This window comes from Channa argus, chromosome 19, assembly GCF_033026475.1.
Source record: "Channa argus isolate prfri chromosome 19, Channa argus male v1.0, whole genome shotgun sequence".
NCBI lineage: Eukaryota > Metazoa > Chordata > Actinopteri > Anabantiformes > Channidae > Channa > Channa argus.
Window position 1 is genome coordinate 3,701,382 of NC_090215.1, and position 26,017 is coordinate 3,727,398.

General features: G+C 42.2%; 1 protein-coding gene across 2 annotated transcripts; it reads left to right on the top strand.

The window, feature by feature from the left end:
• Nucleotides 1-21,112: 21,112 nt before the first annotated feature.
• On the top strand, nt 21,113-25,923 carry c19h11orf65 (chromosome 19 C11orf65 homolog). 2 transcript variants are annotated; one of them, XM_067486569.1, is made up of 8 exons: nt 21,113-21,199; nt 23,139-23,229; nt 23,327-23,419; nt 23,495-23,548; nt 23,637-23,846; nt 24,061-24,191; nt 24,469-24,639; nt 24,739-25,923. In XM_067486569.1, exons 1-8 carry the CDS (start codon nt 21,195-21,197, stop codon nt 24,851-24,853), a joined length of 870 nt encoding a protein of 289 aa, XP_067342670.1. In that variant the 5' UTR covers nt 21,113-21,194; the 3' UTR covers nt 24,854-25,923. The 2 variants fall into 2 exon arrangements, with proteins under 2 accessions (XP_067342670.1, XP_067342671.1); XM_067486570.1 differs by lacking the exon at nt 23,495-23,548.
• Nucleotides 25,924-26,017: the final 94 nt, after the last annotated feature.

The following is a 26,017-nucleotide window of genomic DNA, read 5'->3' on the forward strand; positions in this document are numbered from 1 at the left end:
AGGCCTTTTATCAACAATGCATAAAACACATTTTACTTTTCTTAATATAGTTTTTAATTTCTTAAAGAAACATCTTTTTCCTTTTTTTAAATATATGCTTAAGTATTAAATTGTAAATATAGATAATAATAACACTCACTTGTAATATATGCTATTTTTCCAAAGGTTTTTGATAAGGAGAGCAGCAGCAATAGGCAGGATAATGATCAGCTATTTTTAAAAACTATATACACAGTTAAAAGAAGTGTTCCCATCGAGGTGTGATGTAGAAACATTGGATTGGAGAGATCCCCAGCGCACTGATCGGGACTGGCAGGTGACATACACCTATGAACCATCACGAGGACAACCACGTGGAGGGGAGTTAGGGATGGTCAACTGATACGGTCACGGCACTAAACACGCACGTCACATGCACACACGAGCACGTGTCAGGTTTTGGAGATCGATGTGGTTGGACGGGATTGCAAACACCATGTTGACGTGAAGATCAGTAAAGTTTATTGTTGAAAATACATCTTTCTGTATGTTTCGTGGAGAAAACAATGGTACAGCATCAGTTGGTGTCTTCTCCATGCAGGTGTAAAAGATGCAAGGTAATGTACATGTATAATAACCTCTATACATATTTCATAGAACGATTTAGACATTTTATGCATTGCAAGCTTGCACTGAAAAGCACCTGTACACACCGGTGTTGGGCCTGTTTATCACTGTGGGCTGTGCCACAATATTGACTGCTTTGAAAATCCTTAGATCACTAACTATCCTTGTCATCACACAACATTAATACTGTGATAAAAATAATATTATTTATTCAAGACATGTACACACTGTTAAAGTACATATATCAGCCTCTGAAAACAGACTGCAATCCATGCAATAAGGTGTCTGTGACACTCGGTGAGGCCTGTCTCTCTATAACTTCTCCAGCTTGAGACATAGGACAACACAGTATAAGTGTAAGACAAAATAACCATCCATGGTGTAAATAAGTTGTGTAGCAGCGACTGGGTTGTACACACCTGTAGTGATCACACTTGCCAGCGCTTTATTGGCTACACATCCAAAATTACCCTTTTGAAGAAGGCCTTTAGCAAACAACACATTAAAATTATATTAAAAAAGTAAAATTTGTTAACGTAAATCTATACATCTTTTAAATATACGATTCAGTATAAAACTTTTAAATGGAGAATGAAAACACTCACCTGCATTAAATGCCATTTTCCAGAGGTTTTGCAAAAGTAAGGAGATAAAAATGGCACCAGCAACAGGTAGGATAGTGCCTGGTGTTCCCCAAAAATACAGGATAATTTCCTGGCTAGTTTTAAAACTATATAGGAGGAATTCTCTTACAGTGTGATGAAGAAAGAGCCAAATTCAATCTGTCAAAAAGTTGAGTCTGCATTATCACTTTAATTGACATGTAAAATACTTATTATGGGTTGTCTGTCCTTTAGGGTGTCCTCATTAAATGTGAATGGAGGCAGAGATGCACAGAAGAGTTTTGCAAAAGGAAATAATGCAGAAAAAGACTACATGTAATATTTCTTCAAGAAATATATGATTTTAAACTAAATGGATCGGGACTTATGATCTGGGGGTTCAGTATGTCCTCAGCCACAGGACAGTGAAAGCTGAAATAGAAGAATTAGTCTTTGGTTTTTTTAATGTTTAATAACTTAATTCTGAACGTGTAGAAGATTTTAAATGAGTGCATGAGTGTCATGGGTGGAGACTCCAACTGTTGCACTGATTTTATTTTTGACAGTATTCCGGGATGGCCACACCTCCAGCTGTCCGTTCACTTTGTAGCTGATCTCATGAGGATTAAAAAAATCGTACAGCCAGACCACATACCGGGACTGAATAAAAGGAGAAAAAATTGCAGCCAGATTAGATTGCATCTTTCTGTCCCCCTCTCTCTGTCCCTTTCTACAGGTGTCCCCGCCTTTGAAGCTGTGTGTTTCCAGTGTGCAGCTACTGATCCTACCAACCTGCCTGATGTGTTGTTGTTGCTTTTGTTGCTCTTTTCCATTTCTCTCTTCACTTTCTACTCACCCCAACCGGTCAAGGCAGATGGCCGTCCAACCTGAGCCTGTTTTTTTGTGGATAGTTTTTCCTTTCCACTGTTGCCTAGGACTTGCTTAAGGGAGAATTGTTGGGTTCTCTCTATACATCTTTATGGTCTTGACTTTATTCTGTAAAGTGCCTTGAGATGACTTTGTTGTGAAGTGGCGCAATATAAATAAAGTTGAATTGAATTAGAAAGGTTACAAGGTTGGTGTGTGTGTGTGTGTGTGTGTGTGTGTGTTTATTTATTTACATATTTTTAATTTATTTCTTTTTATGTAAATGTTTTACATGATCCAAACCCCAGTTAACATTTGGATTCTTTATTTCTTCTTCTAATTCTTAATTCTAAGTTGTTTTCTCTTAGTGGGTGATGGGAGGATTTTTTAGCTGTGGACCTAAAGACGCATTGCTAACAGTAGAGCTGTCCATGAGTCTGAAAAAGAAATCAGACAGTTGGGAAATGTCTGTCTCCATGACAGACATGTCATAATGCTTGTCAGACTTGTGACCTCATACACTCTAAAAGACAAGAGCTAAATCCCTTCCTGCAACAGAAGGCCAAAGCAGCTTTGTTCCCAGCACCCTTCACGTGGATGCACCCACTGCATGAATTTTTAATTTAAATGAGTCTTTTGTTTAGAGAAAGCTAATGTGTCTGATGGAAATATGACTACTGATCCAGCTGTAATGAGGAAGCTTGCAGTGAATTTTTACACAGACGTATTGAAAGCAGACAGCTGAGATGTAGACATGCTGCTGATGAGATTCTGCAGGGATTTCCTCAGTTCAGTCCAGAGGACCAGGACACACTGTTAAACATTTAATATTGGATGAAATTGCTTCAAGCAAAGATCCCAGAATCGATGGTTTTCCATTAGACTTTTTCAGACACTCTTTTAAACACTTTAAAGACAGTTTTTAAAAGTTTAAACAAGGGAACATTTCAGCTTGTTCAAGACGTGCAGTTCTCTCTTTGCGGTTAAAGAGGTGAGATTCAGCTCTTCTAAAAAATTGGACACCAGTATTTTTTTTTTTTTTATGCACAAAATATAAGATTCTATCAAAAGTCTTATAAAACAAACTTTTATTGAACTGCTGTTTGGCACTGTATTCCAAACTATCTATTATAAAGTCTATAATTGTTGACCTGTTTTTAATAAGAGATGTTTGATTTATGCTACACATCAAAAGTTTGTCTTGGTCAGTGGTGCTCAATCAGATTCAACAGCAAAAGGAATGAGATTGTAGTGATGGATTAATTTTTTTTATTAATTTTTGTTCAAAATCACTTACTGTTTATTGAACCCACAAAGTGTTTAATGAGGGCAGGATTTAATGCTTTTTAATAGTAAGAAAGCAGCTTTTAGTTACTAAAAGCTAAAAGCTATTATTTAGTTTTTTTCTAATAAACACATTTACCTTAGAAACAGGTGGCAGAGTATATAGTTTAGGTCAGGTGGGGAATTTTAAATATGGAAAAATCAATTACAATCAATTGCCATCTGTGTATTCAAGTGTGTTGTTGTTTTTAAAGAAGGCACAATGTTTAGGACTTGATGGACTGTACAAGAATTAATACTAAGGGCATGTTTGCATGTCTCTTGTCACCTTGAGTCGTGCTATGCCATGTGCCTTGGCGTAAAACTCAAAACCTCGTGGAGCTGGCTGGAAACGATTTTTAATTTTTATCTTTTTCAGCCACATGGAAGCAGTGGCAGTGAAGCTGAACATATGGTCTCTCCGTGTGGTGGAAAAGATGCTGCTGACATTGGAATGAATGCTTAAAGAAGAGGAGAATGGTTTGCTAGGAGAGAGGCAGGCGATAGCAACTGAAGTGGATTGTTATACATGTAAACTTACAGAAGTTGAAGCATCTGGAGCCTAATTGAAAGAAGCTGCTCTTGTTTGCCAAGAAAGTGTTTTTATAAGGCTTTTGTTAAACTTGCAAAAAAGATTTGAAGTCTAATCCTGGATTAAAACCTATTTGGTGAACAATGTATTTATCACCATTGACTATGAATGTTGGGGACTAACAGTGGTATAGTGGTGACTTATGTTGTATGCACCTAAACCCTGCAGACACATTTTCACTGTTTCTTATACTGATAAAGGCTGTGCCCTTTATTTAAATTACTCAGAGGTACTAGACTATTGGGAGAAAAAATTAATGAAGCAGTTTTAATGTTGTACTTTTTCTATGGTTAAAAAAGGTTTAAAAAAACAGTAGAGACATGACTCTTTCTGACATGATTCTTTAAATGTTTTTAAAAAGTTTGTGAAACCATGTATAATACTTGAACATAGATTTAATGCAAAAATGAGAAACTTCTAAAAACGATGGTTACATATTGTAACCCCATGTTCTATGACTGTTTCACAGCATAACGAACCAATCAAACGTTGTGTCTTGGTGTTAGGCAGAATAAAACATTTACTTGTGGGAAAATGTTTGAATTTTTGGGGGGGAGGTGTTGAGGTGAGTTATTATGTGTGTTATTGTTATGATGTCTCTTTCTCCCTCGCCTGTGTTTTTGTGCGGGTGTGTTTTGTGTGGGTGTGTCTGAGGGGGTGGGGTTGAGCCACAGGTGGTCAGCACGGATTGGTCCATTTAAACTCATTGTCGCCACCTGATTGGACAGGATGGAGCGTCCTTCTCCATTTATAACAGATGACAGCAGCCCCAGGTGGTCCACCTCTGCCACTCCCAACCAACCCAGCATTCTGTATGCGACTCTCAACTGGACTTATAGGGAGCTCCGCACTTTGTTTTGAGAATTTGGATTTCTGTAAAAGTTGTAAATATAACTCACTGTAAAATATTGAGCACCAGGTAGCCACAGTAGGAGTGAGAAGCCCTTTTTGTTACTACCTTTTTTCCTGTTTTGGGTTAGGAGTTCAGGTTAGACATCCTGTCATTTATCTTGCATTTATTTGGTTGTTTAGGTAAGACAGGGATGGTGTTAGAGCTTTTGGTTGTTGTTTTGGGAATTGCTCACGTCCGAAGTGAATAAAATAGCTACGTATTACAACACTTGGTCTGGTTTTGATAGGGAATGAAAGCAGTGGTGGCGCACATCATGTTGTGTCTAGGTTCCCCTAGACCAGGGGCAGAACATACTTTATCGCTCTCATGGTGATCTCATGGTCGGCTGTCCATAAGAGCGCAGCACTTCAAGTCAAGTCAAGTCAAGCTTTATTGTCAGTTCTTCCACATGTACAGTACATACATACAGGGAACTGAAATTGCATTTCTCTCGGATCCATGGTGCTTACAGGTAGTTCTAACAGTGAAGCCTAAGATCTAGATCACATGAATATAAAAATATAAAATACACTATACAATTCAACTATACAATAAGGGCATTGGTGAGTATACTAATAAAAATACAATACAAAGTACAATAAAGTAAAAGCAGTGCAAGGCACATGGCAGATGGAGTGCAAACCAGTAAAGTGTATATCAGTGCAGGTAACAGAATTAGTGCAAAAATAGCTTATTCAGACTGGTAAAAGTGGCAGAGGGCTCAAGAGCAGTTCTTTAAATTAAGTTTACATGTGAGGTCGTAGGGGTTTGTAGTTCTGTGCCTGTACAGTACAGTACTGAGGCTGAAGAGGGAAGGGGGGGCAAGTTCTGGAGCGAGTTCAGCTTCCTGACAGCCTGATGAATGAAATTGTCCTTCAGTCTGCTGGTCCTGGCCTGTAGGCTCCGCAGTCTCCTCCCTGATGGCAGCAGGCTGGAGAAGCTGTGTGACAGGTGAGTGGGATCACCCGCTATGCAGAGGGCTTTGCGGGTGAGACGGGTTCCATAAATGTCCTGGAGGGAGGGGAGAGAGACACCAATGATCCTCTCAGCTGCTCTCACTATGCGTTGTACAGTCTTCCAGCAGGAGGCATTGCAGGCCCCATACCACACAGTGATGCAGCTCGTCAGGATGCTCTCGATGGTGCCTCTGTGGAAGGTGTACATGATGGGGGGCGGAGCTTTGGCTCTTCTCAGTTTCTGGAGGAAGTAGAGACACTGCTATGATTTTTTTGGCTAGTGCTGCAGTGTTGTCGGTCCAGGAGAGGTCCTCTGTGATGTGCACACCCAGGAACTTGGTGCAGCTCACCCTCTCCACATTAGCACCGCTGATGGTTAGAGGAGTGTGCTGGGTGAGCGCTCTCCTGAAGTCAACAACAATCTCTTTCATCTTCTCCACGTTCAGAGAGAGATTGTTGTCACTGCTCCACCGGCCAGGCGTCTCACCTCGCTACTGTAGTTTGTCTCATCGTTGTTGCTAAGGAGACCCACCACAGTCGTGTCATCCGCAAACTTAATGAAGAGGTTGGAGTTGTGATGGTGTGCAGTCATGGGTCAGCAGGGTGAAGAGAAGGGGGCTCAACACACATCCTTGGGGGGCCCCAGTGTTCAGTATGATGGTGCTGGATGTGTTACTGCCAACCCGTACTGCCTGAGGTCTTCCAGTCAGAAAGTCCAACAGCCAGTTGCACAACGAAGTGTTGAGCTCCAGCTGGACCAGTTTGTGTATGAGCTGTTGAGGGATGTTAGTGTTGGATGCTGAACTGAAGTCTATGAACAGCATTCTGACGTATCAGTCCTTTGTATCTAGATGTGTGAGTGCTGAGTGGACAGCAGTTGTGACGGCATCCTCGGTCAAGCGATTGGACCGATATGCAAACTGGAAGGGGTCCAGGGAGGAGGGGAGGGCAGACTTGATGTGGTACATGACTAGCTGTTCAAAGCATTTCATAATAATCGGAGTAAGTGCAACTGGACAGTAGTCATTGAAACAGGATGGAGACGGCTTCTTCTGGACTGGAATGATGATGGTAGCTTTGAAGCATGTGGGTACAACAGCCTGAAGTAGAGAGATGTTGAAAATGTCTGTGAAGACATTGGTGAGTTCTGCTCCACAGTCTCTCAGTACACGCCCAGGAATATTCTCAGGACCCGGAGCTTTCCGTGCATTGATCCTGCTGAAGGATCTCCTCGCACTGTCTGGGGTCAGGGTCAACACCTGGTCGCTGGGAGGAGGTGGAGTCTTCTGTGCAGTGGACCTGTTTGCTTTTCAAAGCGAGCGAAGAAGGCGTTCACCTCGTTCAGCAGAGAGATGTTGCTGTCACAGGTCCGCGGTGGGGGCCTGTAGTCCGTAATGGTCTGTATTCCCTGCCACAGGCTCCGAGTGTCTCTGCTGTTGCTGAACTGATGGGCTATCCTCCTGGAGTACTGTCTCTTAGCCTCTCTGATGCCACGGGACAGGTTGGCCCTGTCTATTCTCAGGCCCACCTCATCTCCAGCTCTGAAGGCAGCGTTTCGCGTCTTCAGGAGTCTGTAGACGTCCCCTGTCATCAATGGCTTCTGGTTGACCCGTACAGTGATGGTCTTTTTGACAGTTACATCATTAATACACTTCTTGATGTAGGCACTGGCAGTCTCTGCGTACTCTTGGAGGTCTGTGGTGTTATTCTATGTGGCAGCCTGCTTAAACATATTCCAGTCAGTGGTGTCAAAATAGTCCTAAAGAGACTCTGAAGACCCTTCCGGCCACACCTGTATCTGCTTTTTAACGGGTTTGGCGACTTTGACGAGCGGTCTGTATGCAGGCATTAGCATGACAGTGATGTGGTCCAGCAACTGGGGAATCAGGGGAACAGGCGGAAAAGCATAAAGAAGCCATCTGGGCGCAGATTAATGGGAGATTGCATCTACCCCAGCGGGGAAGGGAATCTCTAGCTCTGAGGGAGAACCAAAGGGGGCACTGGGCATTGCCTCTGGCTGAAAAGTGGCCTATGCTCTGCCGAACCTGGCCGAACATGCTCCAAACCTCTTGGATCAGCTCTGTGTGCAGCACCCGTTCCCCAGGTTGCCCCTGTGACATAGCGTCCGCAGCCGTGTTCAGAACGCTGGGGATGTACACAGCTCTGATGGAGAGGAGATGCGAGTGCACACACAGCAGCAGCTGTCGTAAATCTCAGACGCAATAAATGACTCACCAGATCCACCATCTGCTGGAGAGCTTGCTCCCAGGATGGAGCGAGGAGAAGGACATCATACAAGTAGAACAGCACTCTCATGCCGATGGTGCGCAGTGGAGCTGCTGTCTCCAGAAATTTGGAGAAGGTACAGAGGGCGAGACAATAGCCGAACAGAGGGCAGTTGTACTGTTACAGTATGCCCAGGAAGAGAGAAATGAAGAAATTTCCTCTGGTGCATGGTGATTGTAATGTGAAAACAGGTGTCTTTTACGTCCACGGAGGACAGCCAGTCTCTTTGGCGCACGCTCCGTAGGGCCTAGGCTGTCGTCAACAATTGTGAGAGATCCAAAATTGTCTCATTTCCCCAGACTTTTTGGCGACCAGGAAGTAGTGGGTAAAAACCCTGTTTTTTCCTCTCCCGGGCAGGACAACGCTGATAGAGCTGTCCGATCTCCTGGGGAAATGTTCCGTCCTAAGAGGAAACAGGAGAGATGGCTGTCCATTGGGGAAGCTCCTGCCTTAGACGAACAGCTATGCGGTCGTGCCCCTGAGGGCTCATGAACTGGTATAAAAACAAACGTACCCCCACGGCTAGCAAGTATGCTGGCGGTGAGGGACGTTATATGGAGCCCAGGAGAAAGAGTGTGTTGATTAGCAGGAACTTGTAGATTTAGCACTGCGGCTAACAATGAGCGTGCATTTATGGGTGGGAGACATGTAGGAAGCAGACACTGCTGGCTGTGGGTTCCTACGTACAGTAGGGAGCCTTGCTCTTCAGGAGATGTTCGGTTTTATTGCAATAACAAACAGAACAAGTAACAGTTCATTCACACATGTCCCCTCCAACCAGTTAGAATCTCCTGCTTCCAGGACGTGACGCAGCCGCCGCTGATGAGGGCGCAGTGCTTGTGTAAAGTGTCATGGCGGTCAAACAAGTGGCCAGTGGAGTGGGAGGGAGTAGTGACATGGCGACGAATCTTCTCCGCCTCTTCTGACCCCCTCTGCATGTCCTGAACGAGGTGCTAAAAATGGGGACCAAACAGACCATCAGGGCTGATAGGTCCCTCCAGCCTATCCTTCCTGATGGCCTCCGGGATGGAATAAAGATAAAGCCAGGGATTCCTTGCGATCATAGTTTTCCATGCCTCTATGCGCGCCGAAGCAATCACTATTGGGGCACACATGGCGAGGAAGGTGCTGGAGAACTTCCTGATCTCTATGGCGTATTTGGTAGGAAGAACATCAGGTAGCAGAGCCAGCTTGGAGACAGCGTTAGCTAAAACAAAGATATTGTTAGCTGCCACCACTGACTGAAACGCGCACTGATGTGAGTGGTCAGCGAGGCGGGTTGTCATGGGATTCTTAGGAGAGGGTGGAGTGGGGCGTCGGCTGGCTCTAAGGTTGCACTTTACTCCCAAGAGAGCAGCGAGGCTCGTTTCCATGGTCGGGACTGGCGGAAAGCCATGGTTGGTGAGATCCTTCACCTTAGTGATAGGAACAAGGTGGAAACTGGAGCCTTCAGTTTTGCCGGCGCATTGGCAGACCTCTGCAGATAGGCGGCTACTGTAGGTAACAGTGGCCAGGTAGGGACAGACCAGGATTCTCACCCGGGTTTATAGCGGGCGAAGGCGCCTTCCTGGGGTGGCAACGCAGCATCCTCAGGCACAGAAAGATCAAACGCTGGCGATCTTAATGATATCTGGTAGCTCTTGTTGTAGCAGTTTGTCTGAGATGTTTTTACCAAGTGGAAAATATCATCACTGTACTTTGACCTGTTTCATTTTTTAAATGTATTAAGTTTGTATATAGAAGTAATCAGTGTATTTCAACTAGCTTGTAGTTATTCTGAGAGTCTTTCTTGTGTGCATTTTCATTGACATCAGGTAGTGTATGCAATCAGGAAAAAATATTTTCAAACTTATATAAATACTAACAAGAGTACTACTGCACAGCCCGAGTAAAATATCCATCAGTTGTATACATACACAAACACTCAAACACTGCAAACCACACGAGGACTGCTTCAGACTGCTGCTGTTTATTTCCTTCTTATAATCGATTTTAACAGAATCCCAACAGGACTTAAGAAGTTGCCTAATGAATGTTTGTTTTCCACCAGAATGTAACTAAATGTAAACACATATGCTTCAGAAAACTCTTGGTTAGTTGTAACAGTCTACTTTAATAATTTATGGGCAGCATGCCAGTGGAGAGGTTAGTGGTACCACCACGCAGCTAGAAGGTCTCCTGTTCAAATCCTGGCTGGCTGTGGCCTTGAGATAGACTATACACCTGTCTAGGGTTTACCCTGCCTCTCGCCCAGTGACACATGGGACAGGCTCCAGCCCCCTTGACCCTGAACAGGATAAGCAATTACAGATAATGGATGTATGGCTGTTTTTATTGTGTTTTTAGGAAGAGTTGCTGATCCGGCAGGTTTTTGGTTGTAAATTAAATGTTGACAGCAAAAGTGTAACATGTTTAGTTTTGAATCTTGCGTGTGTTCAACATGCAGCTTTATGCTGAGATGAACACAGTGACACATTTTTACAAATGAAAATCAATCGGTTTACTCACACTATAAGTAGCACTACATAAAATAAATATAAAGTGAAATTCTCAGTTTCACTGTCCACAAAAACAAGATAAAAAAGTATTATGAATACAAAGTAATCTATACAAATTCACCAAAATATGTAATTTACTTAATGAGATGTAAACACACATCAGTGTATTTAATCAGATAATACATAGACACGTGTCTAAAGAAAAAAAAGATGGAAAAGGAGAAGAAGAAAACACAAACACAGGCCAGGTGTGTTTGTGTTTCTGTGCTGTATTCAGTCGGTGCTTTACACAGTAACTTGACATTGACCTGCAGCCATCTCTCATCTTCACCCTATTTTCAGCTTTTACTCTTTGTTTCTCTCATCCTCTACATTTTCTCCGTCATCTCCAGCCCCCTGTTCTCCTGTTTACCCACTTCTCTTGACTCCATGCTCAACCTTTCTGCTCTCTTGTCTTCATCCTTTTCCCACAGTCCTCTCCCTTCTGAAAAGCTTAAGAGAATCCAATGTTTCAGTGCAGCATAGTGGTGAAGTGCTCAGAGCTCCTGGCTCACAACCAGGAGGTCATATGTTTGAAGCGGCCATGCCTTGCAGCCTTTCTGTATGGAATTTGCATCTTCTCCCTTTCCTTGCTCTGGACTGTGGGAGGAAACCATGCGTGTTAGACAACCATTCTTACCTATTCATACCAGTTTCCAGTCATCAATTAACCTGTCTGCTTATATCTTTGTGTTAACCTGTCCAGGTATTACGATGCCTCTCGCCTCATGTCAGCTGGGATAGGCTCCAGCCCCCTGTGATCCTGAAGGAAATACTTAAAGATTAGTCTGTCAGCCCTGTGATAGATTGGCTAGTTATCCAACCTGTGACCGAGTGACCCCCTCTTGGCTTCAGTTAGACAGACTTTGTGTCTGCTGTGTGAATAATTGTGATGGAACTCCTACACCTACGTGATAATTGAGAGTAAAGTTTCTGTAAGTCTGAGAAAGCAAAGGGTAGTTCTACTAGTTTGCATCTGAGGCTTTGGTGTTCATTACATCCATAATATGTCCACTGTTTAGAGATGAGGCAATGATGGGTGACTGATGGCTTAGGTATTTCAGAGTTTGGATGGAAATGAAACTCTTCACGTCAGTACTGGCAGCTGCTGATAAAGATTTTTGTGGGGGATTAATTTTCAGGTGTCCTTGATTAAGCTGGCTGGCAAAAGTGGCTTTCTAAAGCTGACATTACAAGCGCCTTCAAATTTCTCCCCATTTGCCCCTATTTCTGGCACCTTGGTTTGCCCAGAGGCAGCTGCCTCCTCACTACAGGACTGTTTCAGATGCAAGGGCTGGGAGGTCTTTAAGATCACAGGGAAGCAATGGTAACATTGAGGAGTACGATGAGGCAGTGACCAGCTACATTGCCAAGTGCACAGAAGATCTTACTGTACCTAAGAACTTTACCACACATAGCAACCAGAAACCATGGATGAACAACGAGGTGCGTTGACTGCTGAAAGCCCTTGGTAAGCCCTACCGATCAGGAGATAAGGTTGCTCTTTGCTCAGCGAGGTCTGCACTCAAAAGGGGATCAGAGTTGCTTACACCTACGCTAAGAAGTTAAAGAAGCCCCTCTGTGACATGGGGAACCTCAGGCAAATGTGATGGGGAAAGCTAACCCTTACAGACTACAAAAGCAGGCAACGAGCTGATGATTGTAATGCAACTCTTCCAGAAAGACTCAACAACATCTTTGCAAACTTTGAGGCATCAAACCTGGCAACAAGGGGTAGATTTGGTCCTCTTCACCATCCCACCAGTCGGCAATCACAATCACAAGTCACATATCAATACCAGCCTGCTTGCATCATTAGACTGATACCTACTGTTTGCCCACCGCCCAAAGCGCTGCACAGAAGGTGCAATATCAACAATCTTACACAGTCTTCACACATCTTGAAGACAAAAGCACATTTGACAGAATCATGTGTACTGACTTTAGCTCAGCATATTGACCCCAGAGCTAATAGAGAAACTCCTTCTTCTTGGCCTGAGAACTGCCTAACTGAAGTCAAGTCAAGCTTTGTCAGTTCCTCCACATGTACAGTACATACATACAGGGAACTGAAATTGCATTTCTCTCGGATCCATGGTGCTTACACGTAGTTCTAACAGTGGAGCCTAAGATCCAGATCACATAAATTTAAAAATATAAAATACACTATACAATTCAACTATACAATAAGGGCATTGGAGAGTTTACTAATAAAAATACAATACAAAGTACAATAAAGTAAAAGCAGTGCAAGGCACATGGCAGATGGAGTGCAAACCAGTAAAGAGTATATCAGTGCAGGTAACAGAATTAGTGCAAAAATGGCTTATTCAGACTGGTAAAAGTGGTAGAGGGCTCAAGAGCAGTGGGAGGGGAGAGAGAAACCAACGATCTTCTCAGCTGCTCTCACTATGCGTTGTGGAGTCTTCCGACAGGAGGCGTTGCAGGCCCCATACCACACAGTGATGCAGCTCATCAGAATGCTCTCGATGGTGCCTCTGTAGAAGGTGTACATGATGGGGGGCGGGGCTCTGGCTCCTCTCAATTTGCGGAGGAAGTAGAGACGCTGCTTCTGATTTTTTGGCCAGTGCTGCAGTGTTGTCAGTCCAGGAGAGGTCCTCTGTGATGTGCACACCCAGGAACTTGGTGCTGCTCACCCTCTCCACAGTAGCACCGTTGATGGTTAGAGGAGTGTGCTGGGTGAGCGCTCTCCTGAAGTCAACAACAATCTCTTTCGTCTTCTCCACATTCAGAGAGAAATTGTTGTCACTGCACCACCCTGCAAAGCGTCTCACCTCGCTACTGTAGTTTGTCTCATCGTTGTTGCTAATGAGACCCACCACAGTCGTATTATCCGCAAACTTAATGAAGAGGTTGGAGTTGTGTGATGGTGTGCAGTCATGGGTCAGCAGGGTGAAGAGAAGGGGGCTCAGCACACATCCTTGGGGGGCCCCAGTGTTCAGTGTGATGGTGCTGGATGTGTTACTGCCGACCCGTCTTGCCTGAGGTCTTCCAGTTAGAAAGTCCAACAGCCAGTTGCACAGCAAAGTGTTGAGCCCCAGCTGGACCAGTTTGTGAATGAGCTGTTGAGGGATGATATACGTCAGAATGCTGTTCATAGACTTCAGTTCAGCATTCAACACTGAGTCCTTTTTGTCTAGATGTGTGAGTGCTGAGTGGACAGCAGTTGCGACAGCATCGTCGGTCGAGCGGTTGGACCGATATGCAAACTGAAAGGGGTCCAGGGAGGAGGGGAGGGCAGACTAATACAACTCTAATACAATCACATGACTGAGTACACTGCCTTGGGGGGATCCAATGCTTAATGTGTTAGCAATGTGAACAGTCGTGGACATAAGGGGAACCTAATCATCAAGTTTGAAGATGACACCACAATACTGGGACTCATCTGCAGCAATGAAGAATCAATGTACAGGGAGGAGGTGAGATGCCTGGAGGGCTGGTGCAGAGAGCCGGTGCTCAATGTGGACAAAATGAAGGAGATGATTATCGACTTCCATAAAACACGACATGAGCTTATTCCATTCTGCATTAGTGGAGATCAAGTGGAGAGGGTGGACAATATCAAGCTCCCTGTAGTACAGATGTCTCTTATGACCTCACCTAGGTGCAAATCACCGCTGCGAAAGTGAAGAGGGCCCAGCAGAGATTGCACTTCGTAAGGAAGCTTCTGACCAACATCCTCACAACATTTTACAGAGGGTTCATGGAGAGTGTACTGACATGCTCTATGCCTTCATGGTACTCCAGCTGCACAGTGGGAGAAATGAAGGCCTTGCAGAGGGTTGGCTGGGGGGCAGAGATGGTAATAGGGGTCATCCTGCCCTCTGTACAGGGAGTCTTCCAGAACCAGTGCAGGGCCAGGTCAAAGACTCCTTACATCCTCTCAACAAGGGGGGCTCAGCAAGGGGGGCTTCCTACGGTCAGATTTTTGAACCGCTGACCTGTCACTTTACTCCACTGGTTGTCACTTTTATCTATTATTAATTTATTTTTACTTTTTATTTTATTATTATTTATTAATTATTATTATGTTGTTGTTGTTTTTTTTGGAAGAAAGAATCACAATTTCAGTCTGTCTGCACTACTGCTGTATGCATGACAAAATGACCATAAAGTTGATTGACTGACTGACACCCGCTGATCAGAATACCGTTAATAGCGATATGTGGAGAGGCAGAGGAAGGAGCAGTGTGTTCAGACGAGCAGGGTTACTGATGTGTGTGTAGGGACTCTGAACAGACACATCTGCCATGTAGGCTTACACAGACTATTGCTGTAGCGGATTCTGACGCTTGAGTACTGTGATAGATGTCTAAGTGAGCGTGTGTTGGCATGTTAAATAATTTGGAAAAAATAAATGTGCACACTAAAAACCACAGTATACATCCAAATTAATACTCTCCCAAAAAGCCATATCCTGTAGATCACCCTCAGATTATCTTTAGGAATTTTGATTCGACTGATAAATATATGTCTCAAATACTCTACTGCTAATTATTCTTTAATTCACCACATGTTAAGAACATTATTCCTCTGAGAAAAATATTTAAATCCCTAGAATGTGCCGTTACACATCCACACCGTCAGCAATGATTATAATGTAATGCCTGTTTTCATAGCAGAGTGGTACAGAGACTGAATTAAACATGCCAACTAGGCTGCCAGGCAATGACTGGTTAACCAACCACTCCGTCACCATAGCAATATCAGAGTGGAGTTTACCAAAAAGTCCTCGATGAGGTTTTGGATACAGATACCGCGGAGAGTAGCAGGGATGTGTCGGACATTCAGATGCTTGAGATTATGAGGAGCAGGGCACAAATAGTGGGGTGATGGGACAGAACAGTCAGACAGGGAGGGGTGTAACAGACAGTTGGATGTGTGATAGGGTCAGGAAATCATCCCCTCCTGACTGTGTCATAGCACTTCATCCACCCTGTCGGTATCAGAGCTGCTCTGGCATAACAGTCAGACAGGGAATCAGACCAAGGTTATAGAGATACCTGCATTTAAATCAGTGGAGCTTCGTCAGCATGTGCACCTGCGTGACACTGATTTAAGCAACCTGCATAATGTAGCACATAAAAATAGAAACATGTTAACAAATTTCAACATCAGATGGTTGTTTAAAAAAAGCACTAGCAGGGCCTTCACTGGCAAGTGATGCTCAAACTGTATTACCCCCTGGTGATCAGTGCAATGCAGACACATTTCTGGAACAAATTGCCCAGGTGATGCAAAGTAATGACACTACACTGACTCACGAGTTGGAATTTGTTGTTACTGTAGCTCATTATAAAAGCGGAGGTGGCAACACGCCTCTTAAGTTAGAATCCATTCCATATAATGATAATTAGGAAGAAGACATATTTTCTTTACTCGCTGAAAGAATGAAAACAATTTGTGCTTTTGACTGTGTCTGGCATATTATCTATTCCCTGAAAAGACCCCACAAGAAAAATTGGCATATTCAAAATAGTTACATGTTACAAGTTAAAAACAGCAAGGGTCTGGCCCTCCTGAAAAGACTCAAAATACCCCACCAAGTTTCCATATTTGGTGCTGGTACCAATGAATCTGGGTAACTCTCTGGAAGCTACCTGCTTGACTTAGAGAATAAGCTGTAGATCTCCCATCGTGTGAGTGTATGGATTAAATGCCATATCAACCCTCTTATCAAAATAGTGTTTGATTCAGAAATATGGTTTTAAAGGTCATGTAAGGTCATTGATGGCAGAAATGTCTTTGCAAAACTGAGTTATGATAAGCAAACACTACACATCTCTCTCCAAATCAGAGTGGGCATCCTATGATTGTGGTTGCATGTGTTTATACTCCTGGTAGGGGGACATGACTGTCCCCTACTAATTGATAATCTGCGATATGTTATATTCACCCCCGTGGATGTCTGGAAGGGAAGGAGCTGACTAAATCTTTTTCTTACCCTTCGAGGCTTAAGTTTATCAATCCTACATTCAATTCAATTCATTCATTTATATAGCACCAATTCAAGTCAAAGTCATCTCATAGCACTTTACATTACAAAGTCAAGAGTATACACATATGAAAAGAAAACCCAACAAATCCCCCTTGATCAAGACTGTAGGCGACAGTGGAGAGGAAAAAGTCCCAGGCTCAGGTTGGGCGGCCATCTGCCTCGATTGGTTGGATCCTTTATATCATTTTCCAAACAGCAACAAAGCTACAAATCACCCAGTAATGTCATCTGCTCACCTTCCATCCATTTCCAGATCCTGAGACCCTCTCAACATTTCTCATTTACCTCATTAGCTTCCTTGCATGAAACTGTAAGTCATTTCCCTCATTTCATTTGGCAGTTTGAGCATGTTTCAGTTAGTGAGCAACTGGAGACCACAAAATGAAACCCAAACAGGCCTGTTATCAGATTCACTCCCTCTGCCTACTTACATCTTAATCCTCCCGACCTGTGTTCCCCAGTGTGACAAGGCAATTTGTCAATAATGAGATGTCCAGGCTCAATAAGTTTTAGACTCAGTTGTTTGTTTAAGCGGTGCAGTGTAGTAGAGTGTATGGAAGCTGCCTCTGTTTGGTGAAAACCACAATGAACACATCAAGCAAATAACTGTACACACAGCACAAGCTATTTGACAGAAACTGATGATGCAATGATTCTGACAGTTGTCAAAAATACCCACCAATTGCAGCAGTGTGGAAATCCCCCAATGAATAAAGGGATAAACACAAAACCTAAATCTTAAACTTACATTCACAAAAGCCTTCAGGTGTCTGACAAAAATCTTACGATTCACTCAAAACTGAAAACAATGTCACACAAAACCAGCTAATCCATAAACACTAAAGTCATTACACGCTACACAAGCCCTCATAACAAAGCACCTAGAAATCTTTACCCATGTATATTTTGCATATTTTTATTTTCACGAGGACCTGTTTTTTATGTATAGTAGAAAACCAACAAACATAAATAATGTATTCATTGCAATTCATTTACTAATATTTAAAAAAAAACAAAAACTGTGTCACTTCACTTCTACTAATGGGTCATTTTACAGGGTTATAGGTTTTTATACTCTATACTAAAATAATAAGTTTCCTAAAAGACCTTTGGCCACTGTAAAAAAGACCAAACCATAATCTATGATTGTTTGTTTGACTTTTGACTAATGACTCCTCTTGTTCTTGCACTATTATACTCCTCTTCCTCCTAGTCCTCCATTCCTGAGACATTCTCCCATTCTTCCTCTGTTGTCTACCCTCCGTCACTGAGGGTAGACAACTTGGTTTTTATACTGTTCAAGTGATTGCTTTAAACCCAATAACGACGGGGTTCAAACCAAACCCTGACTACACACAAATGTGTATATGTGGCAGGGAAACACTAGGTCCCATGCAGGGGTGGTGGCCAGAGAGGAGCAGCAGCCGATCAGAGAAATGCATGTTTGCACGCTCATTCCCCAAACAGATCCATCTGTGGCCGATAAAAACATTTCAAAACATGCATGAAGAGACATTGTGGAGGCTGTAGCCCTATGGGCTGAAACTAAACATTAAAAGAACCCCCCCTGAAATGAACTGGGGGGTGGGGGGGCTCATTGGAGGACATCGCAACACAACCCTCCTGAACTTCTATGTCCCAGAGATGCTCGGCAAGGAGCAAGAACATTTCCTTTGTGGCTGAGTTACACAGCTGTGCATAAACGTCAAGTTTCCATACCCTGTAGGTCGTCCTGAAATCGTTGAAAGATTTTAGAGCCACAGATATATTGGGTTCCTGAGAAGGGAGCACTGTTAAGGGTATGGATTAGTCCTGAATGTTGCATAGCCTTGTACAAAGGTTGCAGCTTGCTGAAATCACAAGTATGGCATTTTTAGAGAGCAGCTCTCTGCTTTCCTAAAGGTAAAACTACAGACAATAAGGGAAACTCGGAAAAAGGGTTATGCTGCAGATTCTTTTGCATCAATGACACACACATGCATATTAGAACTTTGTTACTGCATTTGTGTGGCTTTATTTACTGCACATATGGTTTGCAGAAAGTTCTATGCATGTGTGTGTGACATTTATACTTTTTTCCTAAATGCAGTGTTTGAAACACTTGTGATCTACATATGACAATTTACATACCCAACAGAAGACAAACATTCATGAAATAAATGGTTTTCTCTTTAGAAAATCAAATACAAATGGAACATTTGTCAATCACAAAAAGACAAACATGTGAAATGTAGTACAAAAGACATTCCTGCCAGACCGGGGAACTGAACAACACTATGATCACATACTCACATCCCCAACATTTAGGCCACCACTGCCCTGTATGAAATGAGAAGTGTGATGTTGTTTGGACAGTGGTTGTCATGGTGATCGAGAACACCGTACTGGCTAATGGCTGCGCAAATTGTAATATTCCCTGAACACAGTCCACAGACACTCACAATGGCACAGGGGCCAATAATGTTCTGTCCCCCAATCAAATCTGGGACAACTCTCCTTCCTCTGTCTCCTCCTCCTCTTACTTTTATTCATTGATATCTAGCTCTTGCTTCACCTTTAACCTCAATTGTCCTCTGAAACAGGAGAGCTCATCTGTGGCCTTTTTTCGCCTGCTAAAGCTCTGACTTGTAAGTGAGCAATTAATCAACTAATGTTTGCACCCATCAGAAATGGATGAGAGACACTGGTGAGGAAGTGTAGCATTCTGACTGGGTGTGTGTGGGAAATGGAGAGGAAGTTACTTTAGTTTAAAATTTTGCATCTTATGTAGACAGTTGTACGTAGTATTATGTAGAATTGTGTGTAGTCTTTTGCAGGTGTTTTTTATGAGACTGAACAGTAAGTTGTTAGGTTTATAGGTTTGCAGACCTGCTGTGTGTTTTTGCCCCTTCAGTGGCAGGTTTTAGAAACGATGTGACAAATAAAGATTTTGTGTGAAAGAAGTTGTAAAGAACTTACAGAAACCCCCAGAGCCTGATCCAGGCAGTTTTTGTAGCTATCAGTTCCATTTGTATAGCACCTTGCTTGTGTCCTTGGTTTTAGGAGGAACATGGTTAGATTTTTTCATATCTTCTAAATGAACTACTTCACCAGTTTAGACTGTGCCTTGTAACATGTATAATGAAAAACCAACAAACATGGAAAACATGAAAAACAAGATGTCATCATAGTCGTGGTCAGGACAATATTATGGAAGGATTGTGATGTGCAGAGAAGAACAGGTTTATAATATTTAGATTTATTGAGGTCTTTTTTAGAAAGATCCTGACACATTCATTCACACCTGGAAACTGCTCAGCTGCTCACACACCAACAGACTAAATGAGAAGGTGGATTAGGAACAGAGGGCCTCACTGTCAAACTGGAGTAAGGAGGTGGAAAAAGAAGAAGATTACTCATTACAGATATACAGTGTTCCTGGTGTGTGTGTGTGTGTGTGTGTGTGAGTGTGTGTGTGTGTGTGTGTGTGTGGTGAAAAGGCACAGATAAGCTGGGGTTGCTAGTTAAAGAGCTCCATCTAAAGGCCATCAAGCAAAATGTATTTTCTTGTTTCCCTTGGTTTGTAAAACAACACAAGGCAGGTGTGTGTTTGTTTTCAGACACTACTTCATGAATTGTTTAATGAAGTGCTTCATAACTGGAACCTTATTGTTTAACATGTACATGGCTCGTATCAGGGGAACTCGTGTAGTGTTCAAAGAGACTGACATCTGCCAAATCTGGCCAGACAATTTGTGGCCAGGTGACAAATGTAATTGAATTTGTTCAAACCTAAAATCACATCCAGTATATACCAGCAGACCTGTAGGTACTGGGTGAAATGTGCTTGACAGGTTGAGATGCAGTAAAAATACAAACGTGAGCATAAAAAAGACGCAGTGTCACAGTGTCACAAACTATACAGGTAACTTAAACTTAAGTACTTTGGAGTTTTCAAAGTATTTTGGCGATGCTGCTTTCTACTTTTTATTAAAGTTTTTTTGCACCTTTTCAGTTATTTGGTGGAAAATGCAAAGATCACACAGCAGCTTGACACTGATGACCCCACACAACTACTCCACAAACAATTAGAGAGTGAACACATTCTTATCTTGTTTCAGCACTTTTTGATGTCTGAATTTGATGCTTTATGCCTGATGATTGTCTTATACCTTCACTTGGCTCGCATTGTCCTTTGAGAGACAAAGTTTTCTCTCATATAAATATTTCTGCCTTCAAAATAAAAGCGTACATTTTCTAGTTGTTCCAGGTTTACTCGTCTGAATTGCGAGGCTCCCTTAAAAAGCTTGATCTTAAATTTCATTAAATAATAAATAAAAAATAACTAAATTATTACTCTTTGCATTTTTAAATCTACGTACCTTGAGAGCCACTGTCAAAGGTTTTTATTGTGACATCCATGTTTCCTGCGTCTGCGTTGCCAGGTAACCTAGTGATTGCACGGCTGCTGTTACCATAAAGTTAGATAAACTAGTTACTAAAGTTTATCACATTATTGAACGCGGAACCAAATGAGGTAACTAAGCTCATTTATTTTTGTCTTGTTGTATTTGTGTGTCCTTACATTGAATAGTTTTATAGTTATAGCTGTATAAAACAATAGGTTAGTTATTAGGTTTGATATTGTGTATTAAACACTGTATTAAACAGAGCATTAACTGCTTCCCTAAGTTAGACAGGCGCTGCTTTGTTTTCGATCGTTATTTTGCTTCGTTTTGTTTCGTATTTTCAGACATAAACACACTGACTTGTGCCAGAACAGACAGGAGATCAGTGCAAAGCGGCAGGACGGTCTGTAGGTTCCTAAACTAAAGTGAATGACTGACAGCGACCTTCCAGAAACATCAGATCATACAGCGAAAATTAATGGCTATTATCATTAACTGGTCAAAGTGTTATCATGTTAGACTATGAGGCTATTTTGAACTTTTTCTGCCTGATTTTGTTCATTTTAATTCTGTTAGTGGGAGGTGCAGCAGTGGCTCAGGTGGTAGAGTGGCCGTCTACCGACCATAGTGTCGGAGGTTCGTGCCCCGCTCTTCACGGCCACATCTCGAAGCGTCTCAGGGCAAGACACTGAACCCCTAACAGCCCCTTCCCCTCCCCAGCTGTGCAGTGCCGGTCCAAGACCGCTAGAAATTAGGGAGGGTTGCGTCAGGAAGAGCATCGGGCGTAAAAACTGCCAGATCAACATGCGGACTAAGGATCCACTGTGGCGACACTGAGCTCACAGGATAAAGACAAAAATAAATCAATACATTCTATTAGTGGGAATTTGGTGTTATTATGCTCTTCTTCTGTCATCGGCTGTGTTGTTCAAAAAACATTTAATTTTCAGAGTCGTTTGGCATCTTTTGTGGTCAGTTTGTCTTGTGAGTTCTTTAACAGAAGATCTGTGGCTGGTGGGTCATTTCAATTATCCGTCCATGACAACAATCTATTAAGTAATGAACTGTGAATGAGTAACTACAGACCAGGTGATTCTGAACCACTATGGAGCAGACTGGGAGCAACCGTTGTTGCCCAATGATTAGGTTAGATAACAACCACTAACTTTAAACGATTCCTAAATCAGTGAGGACTACTTATTTGTGTTACTTAGGCTAATAATTAGTCATTAATCTTTAGTTCCTGCAGAGTTTTCTATGATGATACTGCAATACTTCCTGAATTTCTGTTTGCCTAAAGCTGTTTGTGGTTTTATGTGATTTCAAATTGCAAATACATCCCACAGAGTGGTCACTCAGTCACTAATGGTAATGTTACTTCATGAGTATGACAAAAAGGTGATGGGTTTTTCACAAGCAGGACAGCGAGATTTTCAGAAATATGTGATTCTTGTATCAATAATACATTTCCATTGTAACAGCTTTCACCAATATGTTTGCATCAATTCATGCTACAGATTATAGATGTTATTGCTAATATATATTAAACTTGGGGGTTAAAATATTTTGAGAATAATAAGGAATAGCTAGTGAATTCCCCAACGGGAAAATAACAATGCTTGAGGGATTACATAGTGATTACCCAGTGTAATATATCAGGTTTTGTTCAGTGCACAGAATTAGGTAATGAGTAGTGAATGACTCAATAGTAATTTGAGCAGCTCAGCCATGATTCATAGTTAATCAGAAATGTTTTGTGAAGAAAGTGGTCCATAGAGGAAATGTTAACTGTTTTGTTGGGCAGATGCACTAAACCTGTAACAATGGATTTGTCTTTTAGGAAACGATTCTTTTTTACATGCACAATAGGTAAACAGCTAATAGCTATAGCAGTCTGATGAAAAATGTATTGGAATAAAAAAGTGCAACATGTTCCTCAAAAGAGTTAGAAGTAGACTGTTGGACAAAAAGTAACTTACATCCACATTATTCTTTATATAAAACTTGGTATTAGTGGATGTGACTGCCCGTCTTCTCTTTATCGTTCCTTTGTATACACACCTACAGCTCACAGGATGAAGGTCCCCAGGAGCCCCAGCAGGAGATGGTGCAGCAGATAGCGTCCAGAATCATTCAAAAGGCTTGGAGAAGATATGTGGTGAGCACTGTCGCTGCTTTGGATACACATACCTTTTACTTGCACAACGTACACAGTCGTAAGTGTAAGAGTAAAGTCTTCTCTACCCAATCTATAGTGCAGAGAGGTCTTCAAGTATTTCAAAGAGCTGATCACCCAGTGCAACCAACAGGACCCACAGTCTATCCTCAAAACTGTCAACCCTCGAGAGGTAATGATGGCCTTCTCCAAAAAAAGAAAACAAAACAGACAACACAAATGTTACACTGATATTTTCCTGTGGCAGGCACAGCTGCTCGATGCTGCTGCTGGAGCCTTCATCAGATTTCGGCTCGGAGGCGTAAGCAAAGTTATAACAGTGTTAATGTTGACGCCTATGATAAAGCGATAAAGAGATACACATGCTGAGCTCTTTACCCTTGTTTCAGATTAGCTTTCCCCCCAACATCTATTACAAGATCTTCACCCACCGGCCCATCGCAGATGTGTGTGCAAGCAGCCCCAAAGATTACACCCAGCCAGGCTTTAGGAAGCCTGGGGACCAGCAGACCAACAACAGCTGCCCTCTCATGAAGGACGACCAGTCAGGATGCTACCAGCGTATGGAGAACAACAGCTGGAGGTTCTTCTGTAACAAGGTGAAGTATGGGTCAGAAATGAGACCTCAGTAAAGTATCATCTACCTGTTGTTTTGCCAGCTCCATGTATCTAAATAGTCCATATTAAGAGAAAACTAATTATAAACCACCATGTCAAGGATCAATGTTTTCTGAAATGGGTGTAACACTCCTGAAATAAAATCATCATGAGATGTTCTAAAGTCTGCATTTCTTCTTCTATGGCATCTCATAGGTGGGTCCTGTGGGTGAGCCAATGGAGATTGGTGCAAACAAAAAAATGGACTTTCATTATTCCAAGTTGCAACGGCAGCAGGATGTAGTCAGGTGGAGGAAAAGGAGGAAAATCGAATGGCTGAAGCAGATGTGAGTTGTCTGACATCATTCTGTCTATGAGCCCATATGTTCTGCAAACTAAGGTGCAAAACACTTAAATAAACAGGTCAATCAATTAAAGAAACAGTGTTACCATTCCAACCTCGCCAGAACATCTTTGTAGCTGTTAGCCTGTAAATTGACATAAAAACTTTTTAATCTTTATTGCTTTTAATCTGCTTGGTTCTATCTTGGTTTTTGAAATACAAATTGACCTTTGTGATGTGTGGAAAAGAGGTAATCGTCTTCCTCTCTCCCTCACATACAGGTATAGCTGGGGTCGTCTGCAGACTCATCCAGTGCATCGACACACGGTCACCCAGATGGGGAACTCAGCCCAGGAAGTGATGAACACCACTGAAAAGAGAGGCAATGATGAAATGCTGGAGTGGGAGGTGGATGAGCTCCTGTCCTGGACTAACGCACTAAGTTTTGAGGAGTAAGACCCTCAGCTTGTTGTCAGAAAATAAGCAACTTCAAGTCTTGATTGTTTTTCGACTGGGCCGTACTTTGATGTTGTGCTGTTTTGCCTGTACAGGTATATTGATGAGTGGAGACATTTGGCCTGCGCTCACTCATCTCAGTGCAACAAAGGTGAAAATCAGATTTTAAAAAAAGATCTATTTCCCCTCCTGTTTTTATTCCAGGTATGAGAAACTATTATTTGTTTAATGAGTTATAGGATCTGCTGTGCCACTGTTTAACAACAGGACTGAAAGCCTGCATTTAGAGGAGATACAGTGCAGTATTCACAGTATGTTGTTATGTGCCACATACAGTATCTTCTAAGATTTTAATGTTTTCCTATCTCTTCCACTTCCTTTGTCCCCTACCTTTTCTTTTGGCCTCATTTTCTTGCAGATATTAATTCATGTACACACAAATTTAATGGTGTTCCTAAAGAAAATTAGATTTAACAGAATAAAATCATTTATTATATGTGGAAAAAAACAGCCGTTATTTGGCTTATTGTACAGCTGCATGAATCTTGACATTACAGACATCACCACAAACACAGAACACAGTTAAATTCTAATCTTTTTTCAAATTGAAAACAGGATCTGTGCAGGGAAGTCATAAGATCCTCTGAACATCAGAGGATGTTGGGAGGAGTCAGTCAGTTAGATAAAGTTTGATTTTAGGATCGGTTTTCCACAACCATAAAGATGACTTACTTTTAAATAGTCTGGTGATCACCATGGAAATCTATCCTGCACGGATAACGTACAGCTAAACTTCAGAGGTTTAGATCAAAACTTGTCAAAGGCCTGACCACTGATGGATCACATTATAGGAAAAATGGAATCATCAATCCAACAGAACTCAAACGCAGACAAAGTAATTTTTATAAATCAGTCAAATCATTCTGCTGTTCCAGGCTTTCCATTGATCACACTGGTTTAAAAGATGAGCTTCTAACAAACTGAACAAGTGTTTGTTACACAAAGTACAAAACAGTTCTAAGTAATTTTTAGAAGATTGATTCCCAACAGTACTACTTTATGATTTATCCATCACTGCAGCAAAACATCACAGGAAGACTTTGCAGTGATAACTGTTCCATTTTCAGACAGACCGACCTTATAAGGCTTTAAGGCGAGGTTCTCCCCTGAGCTGAACTGTCTGGATCAGGAGCGATGTGATTCCATACATTAAAAAACAGGAGGACCTGAGGACAGCAGAGATGCAGAATCTCTTACTAGTAGTTCATCTGAACAGATAGAAACAAGCTGATGGAGAGGACAGTGGACGATCATGCCATTAGGATAGGTCCTCATCAGACATTTGTACCTGTTAGTCATCTACCATCAGGTGCA

Excerpts from the sequence above, each read along its gene's own strand:
- c19h11orf65 (XM_067486569.1), top strand. Across the intron at positions 23,230-23,326 it reads AGGCTTGGAGAAGATATGTG|TGCAGAGAGGTCTTCAAGTA; the intron begins GTGAGCACTGTC and ends CCCAATCTATAG. Across the intron at positions 23,420-23,494 it reads AAACTGTCAACCCTCGAGAG|GCACAGCTGCTCGATGCTGC; the intron begins GTAATGATGGCC and ends TTCCTGTGGCAG.